At 41.4% G+C, this 12641-nt stretch overlaps 1 protein-coding gene across 1 annotated transcript in view; it reads right to left on the bottom strand.

Moving 5' to 3' along the window:
- Nucleotides 1-676: 676 nt before the first annotated feature.
- The window catches only part of NOA1 (P-loop containing nucleoside triphosphate hydrolases superfamily protein), a 34725-nt gene continuing 22760 nt past the window's right edge, over nt 677-12641 (bottom strand). The window contains exons 4-12 of the mRNA XM_087690246.1: nt 12033-12112; nt 3632-3713; nt 3499-3519; nt 3233-3278; nt 2966-3084; nt 2320-2643; nt 2147-2236; nt 1970-2070; nt 677-1739 (exon numbers count right to left, since the gene is read on the bottom strand). Of these exons, the coding sequence (XP_087546372.1) occupies nt 1484-1739; nt 1970-2070; nt 2147-2236; nt 2320-2643; nt 2966-3084; nt 3233-3278; nt 3499-3519; nt 3632-3713; nt 12033-12112 (1119 nt within the window). The 3' untranslated portion in view covers nt 677-1483. The remainder of the gene's footprint in view (nt 1740-1969; nt 2071-2146; nt 2237-2319; nt 2644-2965; nt 3085-3232; nt 3279-3498; nt 3520-3631; nt 3714-12032; nt 12113-12641) is intronic.

Here is a 12641-nt window from a genome sequence, read left to right as displayed (position 1 = left end):
AACTAGCCAAAATTGGACAAGGAGCACCTTGCTTTCTAGAAATTGGCTCATGTGAGCTCCTCACCCCGCAACCCCCTGATGAATACCCTCGTGTACTCACAAGGCATCAATATAGACATGATCAAGACTAATCCTATCATTTCAACTACGAAATTTCTCGTTGTTTTAGATAATGCAAAATAAGCACACATCCACACTTCTGGAATTCAACTTGAATTAAATGTATATTAATTATTATTGTCTAACGTTTTATGTTAATTGAGTTCCAAAGGACCAGGTACTAGTAAATTATGGCCTTACTTAGATCTCACAGATTTAGTCATTCTCACACTTCTGGTCCGCACAACAATGCCATTACACTCTTTTGTTGCATGTGCATGTTGTTGCCCTTGAATACTTGAATCCCTAAGGTAATGAATAATAAGGTCCCCCAAGGTTACCTTGACTTCACAGTCTCTTTATTATGCTAAGGTGACGATGTGGAAAAGGAAGATCACAGATTCTTCACAAAAAGGAAGAGAACATAATAGAGAAGCTTGACATTTGCATGCCCAATAAAAGGAAGCTAGTGCTCATGATCTCATCACTTTAATCTAGCAAGCCATCAAATATGAGAGAGAGAGAGAGAGAGAGAGAGAGAGAGAGAGAGAGAGAGAGAGAGAGAGATGGCAACAACAGACTTCTCACTTCAAGAATAAATGGCCCAACCTACCAAGTTCAAAGTCCACCAGGGTAAGGGGGGGCATATTAATCACAACACTATGAGACATGCAGGGCACCATCAATGGCTGTATGACCCCTTCGGTGGCCATGAAGTAACATTTTCCCCTCAACATAAATCCGAAGCACGATCAACTGCACTTCAGCTTTCCCCTCTCTAAAAAAATTCAGATATTCAGAAGAATCTGCGTGCTCTTGTTTCTCTCTGTGCTTGAGAAGCTTTGTTATGTCACTCAAGCTTTTACTCGAAATCGGCTCAAGAGTAGTCTCCTCACATTGAAGTTTGCAGAATCGTTCATGGACCATATTCTTCTTCAATCCAGTATCAGAACATTGAATAACTCAAGCTCTCAATTATCTGCTAGCTTAGAGAATGGTAACAACAAGCTTGGAACATGGTAGCATGTCTTTACTTTTGGTGTTCTTACATGGATCATAGAAAACCTAATTGGGGACATTTTCTTGTAGAAGCTAAGTTGCCTGCTTTTACAATGTGGTAAGATTGGACAGTTTGCGGATCACGGAGTGTCTTAACACACACCTCTTCAACCTTGCGAAACATGCAAAGCACGTATATCATGTTAGCACGAAGCACATCACAGTGTTGTGTCCTTACATGCATGAGCTTGCTGAGATGTAGCTTCATAAATGCACTGACAAGGACCAACTTTCTCCATCGCTCCTTGGACCAACAAAGCATTTTCAGTTGAGGTGAACATTGATATGATGTGGAAATCAGCATCTCAAAGGTTAGGGCAAATGTTTAGGACAAGAAAAGTCTAGGCCTTGCTTCTAGCTCCTCATCACTTAGGTCCCGGTAATCATACCACTCTGGACCATGGACACCCACTGGTAATGGAGCCCTCACAAATATCTCAAGGGCCTTCGGCACATGAACTATTACTTGCACTTCTTTTTCTCGATTGTGTTTATCAGCTTCAACATCTTCAGCAGCATATGAATAAGCAGGCTCAATGCTGAACCAACCCACACCAGAGAAGGCAATATCACATAACGGCCTGTGGAAAAGTAAGCAGGATGTAAGCTCAAGTTTTAACATTTTCAATTTGGACCAAATACAAACGTTTCCAGTTGTAGTCTTACATGCATATTCAGATTGCTCAAGCAGAGAAATCAGCAGTGTGCACCAGATTTTATTGTAGTGAACTTGTGTTGGCTTTGCTGAACTTTATTATAAACATGTTATCATGCAGTTCAATAACAAAAAGCTTCACAAGCATGGCACTACCTGTCCCAAGACTCCAGTGTCCAATTGAAAGAGTGCTGACCCTGAAGTCCCTCCCAATCATCTGTGTTCCTTGGTGGAATAAGTTTTTTCCCCAGCTCCTCCTAGTAAAGATAATCAAATACCTATTTATCCCACAATTAGGTCCACATCTACAGCAATGATGTTCTTGAAATGTACCTTGTAGAATTGATCGGCCTCATTAGTTGGAACACTATAAATTGTCACAGCATTTGGTCCATAAAAGCGCAGACCCACATCTGGAGGAGCCTGTTTCCTTGCAATAAACCATCATGAATAGTCAATTCTTCATCCAACTGAGCTTTTGCTGAGCAGCAAGCATAGTTACCTACCTTGATAATATCAAGCCTCACAATGCCTCCCCATAGTACTGACATTCCAGCTAAGCAGTTTTGATTTCCAACTGTACTCGAAGATCCTTGTGACACAGACTCATCTTCAGAAGAGCTTTCTTGATCTGACTGCTCATCATTTTCCAGGTCAGAATCTGATCCTATATCATTAAGAGGCCACAATCTTGAAGTTTTCCCTGATACAGATGGAGAGATAAAGAATCCTCGAAGCCGTCGTCGAGGGGCAAGAAGACCCAGATCATCTGGAGAGATTATAGCTGTCATCCGATGATGCACATGAATTCCAGGCGTGTCGAACATGCTCTGGTGATATCACACACCAATATTACATACTTGCATCAGACAACACAATCACATTCGCAACTACCAAAATTACCCACAAAATGATCACTTTGGCGATCATGAAGTATTCTGGATGGGCATGACAAATGCACAAGCACACCTTTACAGTAAACTTAGAGAGCTAGTTTCCTTCAAGTTTATTATGTGTTGCCTAAAAAATGCAATAAGATAGTGTGCAAAAATTAGAACCTTTGGCTGTCTGCAAGTTTTCCTAGTTGACCAACAAATTGTGTGCAAACACATCTTGTATAGTTCCATAAAAGCCATCAACATAAAATCTCACCCCTCCTCCAGAAAAAGCTTTTATTTCAATTGGTCCAAGTGTTGTGCCAGGCATAGCAGACTGCACCGGCATATGCCTCATTGCAGCTGTGGCAGCAGGATCTCTTTGTGCCATTTCTTCTGTTAAACACGCAATTAGGTTTGCTCAGATAAATAGAAAGAAGTTCACAGAGTTGGATTGATGCCCATGTATCCAATCACAGTGATCCAATATTGTCATTGTATTATGTCAAAATTGATAGATAGCAGCATCAAACCTCCAACTTACGCAGCACTGCACCCACAAAAGCTGATTTCCCCACATTTGCAGACCCCTATGTTTCACAGGAAGATATTATATTAGTTAGAAAGCAGTGGTGGAAAATCATAAAATGCAAATCATTAGTGAGCTGCTAATGTCATGACCCTATCCTGCCTGATTCAGATCTTATTTAGGCCTCTGTTTCTAGTAAAATGCACAAACTACTATGCCTTGAAAACAAAAACAGGTGGCTCATGATTAATTCAAAGAAGAGGAAGCCAATAAAACCTTACCAGAATATAAACATCACGCCCCTGTTCAAGAAAAATACAAAGTCAGAAGCTTGCCAGAGGAGCTGCCCCAACAAGAAATTAGAAATAGTCGTGCACTCACAAACCATAAGCATCAAGGTATTGAAATATTGACCTGCCTATGCTGTCGAAGGAAAGAAACGATGCCAGAGATTCCCCATAAAGATTTTGAGCTTGTCAAATGGACACTTATCACACTATAATACAGCCAAAATACAAAAGTAATCCTCATCAGTATGGTTAGAGAAGGATCAGAATAGTAAAACAGAAAGATGCCAGGTGTCAAGCTCACAGTAAAGCTGCCATAAAACTACAGTTGTCAGCTGCTGCAGAAACTACGCACACTTTGATCTGCCATTGATTTTACTTAAAGCTACCAAGTTAGTGAGCAGCAGAGTTCTAAAAGTGTCCACTAGCTTTTTGACAAGATGGGGACCTAAATCTAGCATCTCATATAGTAAATTTGTACAAAAGAAACTCCCCACCAAATCAAGCTAGAGATTAAAGGGACAGGCAGCATGTAGCATCCATTGAAAAGAATTTCTCCTTTAAAGAGCCAAATACCAGCATATGGGAGAGCTGAGGACAGCACAAGCACAGGTGCACGACATGGCAGAGTGGCTGATCAAGTCAGCCAGGTCAGCCAGTCTCCTGGCCCAAAGGGACCACATCACCTGTGCTCCAGCCAGTGTGAGTTTGGACAATATCTCTAAAAGGAGAAGTTAAGGCACCCTGCTACATACCAAGCTTCACTTAGAGTCTAGAAAAAAGCTGAGAGTCCGATATTGTCCATTTAGGAAAGTCACTCGATGGCCATGTTCACTAGAGACCAGAAAGCCATTATGGAGCCAAAGGTTTGAAGGACAATGTGTATTAAGTCACCTAATTAGCCCCTAAATTAATCTATTGCTATTGGCTATTTTTGTTGGCTCTCAAATAGCCCCAAACATTATCTGAGATTCTTAGATCAATTATTTCTAAAACACAAGACAGACTTAGGACAGCTCTAAAAAGGACCAAATGTATTTGGTATGCAGCCACCCATGCATGGTATGCAAGGCCCAATGTATGCGATATGGCAAGTGGGAAGGAAACCTCAATGTATAGCAATGTTGGCATGATGCTAGGGCACATAATAGCATGTTTGGTAATGCATTTGCTAACCACAATGTGTTTGGAACTCATGGTATCAATGCCAGTCGTGCAAATGCTTCGTATAGTGCTATTGGTCATGAGGAAAAATGCAAGTAGTAATGCATGCAATATATGGAAAAATGTATCTTGGTATGGCTGGTACTATGCAAATTCACATGTTTCCTAATGCATCTAGTGCTCCTAGCATGTCAAGTATATAGGAAGGGCTATTCAACTAGATGTGAGGTTTCCTGCCAGTTAAGTTAGAATTGCAACAATGTGAAAGTACAAAGGATCTCCATGCTCCAAAGGGAAAAATGCCTAGAACCTAGTGTAGGCTTGAGGGCATGAAAAGTTAAGAAGTAAAGTTTCCATGTGCTTCTTAGTGAAGTTTCAGTATTGTTTAACCTATGATGGATGCAAATTGATGGATGATGACCTGGTAGGATCGAGCTCTTTCCGGAGCAGCCGGACATACAATATCTAGAGTATCGTATGATGCTCAAGGGGCAGGTTGCACCTCCACTCCCTAAGTGATGGACAGCTCAGTTATGTATGGATCTCAAATATTGAGTTTGTATCTAGGGTACTATAAGCTAATAGTATTTCTGCCATTGGGATCATTATTCAGTGTACTAGTCACTATGAGTTGGTATCCAAACATGTATAGTTTGCATCTAGGCTCTAAAACTGTACATTTGCAAGGTCATTGACATGTGTGGAATACATGGAATACACATTTGGATGTGATACACATTTGCAAAGCACATATGGGATACATGGATGGTATGCAATGTACATTTGCAAGTGATGCAAGAAGTACAATTCCATGAGTTACATGTGGTTTGTAGTTAATGTATACTTTAAATGAGTATAATATGGTAAATCATTGCTATGAGGCACTATTTATACTAAGTTTATACATTACTTTGCCTTGGTGGTCAAAGCAAGGTTGGGAGTTGGCATGTGGATGCATCAGTGGTTATGATTCATGTGTGTGGATCATAACCAGCTTAAGTAACTAGAATTTTTGGCATGTATATAAAGAGAGAGAGAGAGAGAGAGAAAGAGAGAGAGAGAGAGAGAGTGATCATGTTTGTCATGCCTTGTCATCTCCTACCTGTGAGCATCAGTCTGAGTTAGACAAGGACTTTAGGAGCTCTGACCTGTCTATCACTTGTTTTGATAGAGATAGCTCATTCTAGAGCACTTAGTTTATTGCATTTCAGTGCATTTTCTCCTCCAATCAGGATATTATGTGCATTTCCCGGGGCAGCTTCTCCATTCTTTAGCCTACCTCACCTACTGGACATTGTCCATCCTTTCTAGGATTTTTCTAGCATTTTTACTGGCATTAAATGCTGGTCAGCCATATTTTTTACCCCAAATTTCAGATCGACCAGTTTTTGGGGTTTTGGGCTATTTATAGCCATTTCCCACTTGCCAATCAATTAGATCATCATCTTCCCTCCTTCCTTGGCAAGTGCACACTCCAACTCCATCATCTTCCTCCATCTTCAGTGCTGCTGTCACTATCAGCCTGATCTAGTGCCCTCACTAACGTTGTGGGCTGAGTGCAGGGACTGATCAGTCCTCGTTCTGTATTCAGCATTTGTTCCTTGTTCAATGCAGGTTTCTTTTCTTCTTCTCTTGCAGATTGTCTCTCTCTTCCTCAGTGTTGGAGTTCCTTCTTCCATTGTGCACTCTCACATGGTATCACAGCATGGTATTAGAGAGCGACACAGAGTTCATGAGGCCATCCACATCTACATTTGCTGAAAACGCAAGCTCCTAGTAGCTAGCAACTACATCTAGCGCTCAAGCATCATCATCTAGAGCCTACTCAGTGGAGGCGATTGTCTGTTGGCCAAGCGACTATCTTTTGCAGTCAAATGCAACCTTTCAGGAGCAAGCAACAACATTCACATTAGTGTTTTGGTGCTTCTGCATCCTTCATTAGCAATCCATTGTATTTTTTCCCTCACGCACACCTTCTACATCGAGATCTCTATATCCTCTAGCCGATTTCTCCTATCACGGGGCTGTCCATAGCCAAACGCAACTTTTGTGGGTGTTTTGCAGACATATACAAAGATGTCTTATCACCAGTTCTTTGTTGACTCAGAGAATGAGGTCTTTGTTCCTTCCTCTCTGCCAGACAGAGAGATTTTCATGCTAGTTCACGCGGCGACCGGAGGTCACCTAACGTGTTTGTACAAGATTCCTCTCCTCCCCGTTCTCCCATGCTTCATAGAAGGCTCATTTTGCTCGCCTTCATATGCCATCCATGGCACCCTCTATACAGGTGCCCGTACTCCCTTCTTTGCCCAAAGAAGACCAACTTGATGGTTCCAACCACTCGCTTTGGTCATGTAAGATGGAGTGTATCCTTGATACCTTCGATCTTTGGGAGTTTGTTACCCACCCTATTCCCCGTCTAGCGGAGGATCCCACCATTGGATCCTCAATGGATCATGCGGCCTTATGGGATCAGCTCAACTCAAGAGCTCGATCTTTTCTTTTTAGGGGCTTACAAGATTCTGTCCTAGTACATGTGTGCAGGTTGCACAAAGTAGTGGAAGTGTGGACAAAGCTTGCTTCTTTGTATCATCAAAAGACATTTGCCCATCTGATTACTCTCAATAAGAGATTAAGAATACTCGTTGTTGATGATTCTTCTTCCATGAAGATTCATATCAATAGGTTGGAGGACATGAGGGATAATATTGCGTCCCTTGGCAGAATGATCTCTTCAGAGGATATGGCCATGATTCTTTTAACTTAGCTGCCATCTCCCCGATTTGATGTCTTCTACACCAACCTTCTTACATCGAGGATACATGAGAAGCTTCTATGGGAGGAGCTTGCCCCACTTGTTTTGGAGCATGACAAGTGCGCCAAAGAGGTAGCTATTGGACCCACCTCCACCAAAGCTTTTGTTACAGGTTCGGGAGGGGGGATGCAAAAGAAAGGGAAGTCACAAACAAAAAGACAAGAGAGTTCTTCAGGCTCTGACTTCGACTCGGAGAAGCCTAAACGCCCATATTGTTGGAAAGGAGACACATCTAGAGGAGAAATGTTGAAAAAAGTACCCTCACCTTCGTCCGAGAGCAAAGGATGGCATTAAAACATCTGAGCCTTCTACCTCTACTCCAGCGGTTACCCATAAGTCAATGTTCCTTCATATTGTTGACTTGGGGCAGCCTTCTTCTATGGTTGCCTCATCTTCTGAGAGGCCTTGGTTGGTTGATAGTGGAGTTTCTAGTCATATGACTCCACGAGGTGATTTGTTGCAGGATCTATGCCCAATCTAAGGGTTTAGTCACTGTTGATGACATTGTTTCGGTGCCTATTTGTGGTATTGGTACTTTGCCTTTATTTCCCGACCGTGCCTCGAGCTCCCTTTCACATGCTCTTTATGTTCCGAACTTGAGCTTTCCACTCCTGTCAGTTTATGGCCTTACAAGGCTTGGTCTTCACCGAGTAGGCCGTTTTGGTATTGGCACTTTGCCTTTATTTCCCAACCGTGCGTTGAGCTCCCTTTCACATGCTCTTTATGTTCCGAACTTGGGCTTTCCACTCCTCTCAATTTATGGCCTTACAGGGCTTGGTCTTCATCGAGCAAGCCGTTTGTATTGAGGATTCTTCTACAGGGGCTGTTATTACAATAGGTTGGCAATAGAGCGGGCTTTCTCTTATACAGGGTCCTTCGAGGCAATTGTCTATTGCTACACTCATTCCCGCTTGTGCACCCTCTTTTCCACAGCTTCCTTCCTATCTCCCATCCTCTCCTTTGGTGGTTCCCTTGTACCCCCCCATCCCTTTCAAAGGGGAGCGATCTGGGTGATGCGGCTGTGGATTTTTTGGCCCCTATTGTTTTAGAGGGGGCTTCCCAGGATTACGAGGAGCTTCTTCATCGGCAATCTTCATCGATGGACTTCATCGACATTGGCATTCCTCTTGCCACCCCAGGATCTGTTTCTCCCTTGGCCTTCCGCCACATCCAAGATCTGAGAGGGAGTGTTAGTAGTCATGTTTGTCACGCCTTGCCATCTCCTGTCTATGAGCCTCAGTCTCAATCAAACGAGGACTTTAGGAGCTCTAACCTATCTATCACTTGTTTTGATGGAGGAGATAGCTCTTTCTAGAGCACTCAATTTATTGCATTTCAATGCATTTTCTCCTCCAATCGGGATTTCATGTGCATTTCCCTAGGCAGTTTCTGCATTCTTCAGCCTGCCTCACTTGCCGGACATTGTCCATCCTTTCCGGGATTTTTCTAACTTTAAATGTTATCAATCATATTTTTGGCCCCAAATTTCAGGTCGGTCAATTTTTTGGATTTTTGGCTATTTATAGACATTTCCCACTTGGCAATCAATTAGATTATCATCTTCCCTCCTTCCTTGGCAGGTGCACACTCTGACTCCGTCATCTTCCTCCATCTTCAGGGCTGCCATCATCATCAACCTAATCCGGTGCCCTCACTCACGCAGTGGGCTTCATGCAAGGACTGATCAGTTCTCCTTCTGCATTCTGCATTCAGCATTTGTTCCTTGTTCAATGCAGGTTTCTTTTCTTCTTCTCTTGCAAATTGTCTCTCTCTTCCTCTGTGTTCGAGTTCCTTCTTCCATTGCGCACTCTCACAGAGAGATGTTGCCACATGTTTAGTGTAAACTACAAATTACTTTGAGACTAGAGAGAGAACACAATCTTGGTGTTAAAAAATATTAGATGGTTATATTATACCCTTACCATGTAAATTGTCCTTTTACATAGATTAAAAAGTCTTTAAAGGAATAATCTATTGTAGCTAACCAAGTTTTTAGTTATGTATATATGAGAAATTGGTGCTAAGTTGAAGTTATGTTTATATGAGAAAGTCCTTATACAAATAGGAAAATTGTGCTAAGTTAGATCAACCCTAGTCTTTCAGCGCTCAGCTTACTGCCCAGATTTTCAAGTCATATGTCTTCACACACCTCGTCTTAGTCTCTTCCCTCTTGTTGCAAATCACTACTTTCACTAGGAGTCAAAATCCTTTGTGCAGCACCACATGAACAGAGAGGAGAGAAGATCAAGCATGACAAGTGGCAGCCACACAAAACAGCAAACATGCAGTCACTAGTCCCAAGATGATCACCCAAAAGCATGCGCTTCCACAAATAATATTTAAAATCCCCTTTTCCAATTAATTCTTCATTGATATTCAACTTCCTTGGTCTGATTATGCAATGTTATCAGGCACCACGCCGTGTTAGCAATGGCATGTCATCGTGCACAAGTCCACGTCAACATACCATGTCATCGTGTCAAAAGTATCATGTTGATACTCAAAAACTTTTATCTGTAAACATCTTGATAGAGCATCCCCAAGCTCAGCCATGTCTTCCATGTCCGCTATGCACATTGGACTCTTACTCTCACCCTGAACCACTCCTAGCAGAGTAAGGGTAGGCCTTGACATATTTGAGTTAGGGTTCACATATGAAGTGTGGCACACTCTTAACTATTTGCCAAAATCTATGATGGCCATTAACAGCAGCATTTGTCAACCCCACTAAGACTGTCATTGCGCCTAGATTGCCCTTTGAGGTGGAATAACAACTCTAGTGCAGTCATTTCTTTTCGTAAATGCAACTTATGAATGGGAGATGTTATTCGATTATGTCAAGGGTAAAATCGATCGATGCCTGTAGAAGCCTTGCCCCATTATAGATTCGAAATGAAGTTTGTGATACCTTCAATGATCTGCTAGGCGCCTAACATTGGTTTTCTTTGAAGCTTTGAAGAATACATTGGGGGAAGAGTTCTTCGAGTATCATGGGCCTTATAAGAAACAAAATGGACTTTTTGCATTTAAAAGGAATTCGTATGATGCAAGTTTCCACAAGCATGTCACAGATGAAATTGGGACTAATTACCAATTGTTATGGCAATTACTTCAAGTAAAATCCAACCCTTTCAAAGGGTCCTCAATGATAACATAAAGATAAAGTTTGAAATTCTTGTATTTCTAAAAGTGGTTTGGGTGCCCTAGTTTGAATATAGCTTTCACATAAATATTTAGAAATCACTCATCCCACATCCTTGGATAGTTGATTTGTAAATATAACCCCAGATTTACATAAAGCCAAAAGCTAATTTCAGTAACTTATGGGTAAAACGTTACATTAGATACTTTCTTTACAATGAGAAATAACAAATGTGAGCTACCAATGGATCAAACTCTAGCAAATAAAACCTCAACTTTTACAAATTACCCAAGATATGCTCATTCTTTGAAACAGTGCAACATTGACTTTGGGATTTTCTTAATATCAGGGGTTTTTGCAAAGGTTGTCTCCTATGCTTCATCTCCCAATTTCCCTAGGTCTCTTTTCACACATATTTAGGATTTTTGTTGATATGACAACTGTCGAACATACTATTCATTGTTCTCCTACATGGTCCAAAATGTTGGCCTCTTTGCACTACTTGAATTGAACATATTATAGGATTTTGGCACAACCAAGATCGACTAATACTTCCCATATTATTCACTGAGTCCATAGCTTGCATAATTTCTTCAAATAAGAGATCCAACGTATTTTATATACTATGCTACCCATATTATAGAATAAAGTGTGCTACACCCATAATACTTTTCAACCCTGACATGAATTCAATGTGTCCTTTTCAGCACATGTGCCAGCTCTTTCGATACTATCATGCACAAAAGTCCTTTTTCTCATTCACATGACTTAGAATCTTGTGATTCTTGCTCATGCACTAGCATTTCAGCATCCTCAGACCATGCATTGCCTAAGAACCTTAGCACTTCCCATGTCCCACATCCCCCTTCACAACAAAGCTACTTACCTTCCTATAAACTGGTCCCTTTTTACTAGGCATAATATACTTGCCCCTCAAACTTGGATGGGAGTCTATCATCAATGCTTTTGCAAAAAAGCAAGCTGTACCAGAATTAGTGATTTCATCCTTGCAGTAAACTATTGTCCTTTTACCGGGCATAATATGCATGTCCATCAAACTTGAATGGGAGTCTATCATCTATTGTTTTGCAAAAAGAGCAACATGCACCGGAATTAGTGATTGCTCTCATGGATCCCAAAACCTACTACCAACCTTGGTTTATGTTAAGACGTTTTCGACAATAATCAAAGCTTGTTTCAAGAATTTTTCAATCAACTTCTCAGAGACATCCTATGTTAGAGCATATTAAAAGTTGATGTTGAACAACAGTCAATTACTCAGATTCTAATCCTCTTAGGAGGAGAATTGAACATTTCAAACATTTCAAAATACATAAACATGTCTGATATCAAAGAGCTTAAAACCACAAAATAATACAATAGACTAAAATTTGATTTGCGACTTACTTAACCTTCTTTCTTATCAAATATTCCACGATCCAGTCACCAACAGCATTCAGATCAGTTTCCTTTGGAAGAAGATCAATCTGTAATAATCAAAAGAGATCTGATGAGCTCAGCAGAAAAAGCTGCTTCTGTTGGTTCATGAATCATGGTCATAGTCACAATTTTATTTTATTTTTTTGTTTGGTTGGGGGGGCAGGCGGGGCCACAGGAATGCCATCCCCATAATGAAAAAACAAGGGGTGCTTCCTAAATCAGGGGGAATCCCCAAATCTCATCCCTCACTGCCATTCCCCTATCTCGTCCCCTCGCTTGGGACAGACAGGGGACACTCTCCCAATCACCCCCCCGCCCCCCCCCCCCCCCCCCCCCCCCCGAAAAAAAAATAAAGTTTTCTTTCCAAAAAAAAAAATCTCCTGATCTTTTTGGGCAGTCTCAATGTACCATTTTACCACCTCTTTTCTCTTTACTCACACACCTACACACAGACTCAACCTGAAATTTTAATTCCAAATAGCCCATACCAAATACACACACACACACACACATCCCCCTGGGTGCACACTCACATTTGTCACATCATGGTATGATAATGGAGTCATGGACACACAC

Source organism: Lygodium microphyllum, chromosome 12, assembly GCF_053477565.2.
Source record: "Lygodium microphyllum isolate KBCC chromosome 12, Lygodium_microphyllum_v1.1.10, whole genome shotgun sequence".
NCBI lineage: Eukaryota > Viridiplantae > Streptophyta > Polypodiopsida > Schizaeales > Lygodiaceae > Lygodium > Lygodium microphyllum.
This window is presented reverse-complemented; position numbering and strand designations above follow the sequence as displayed.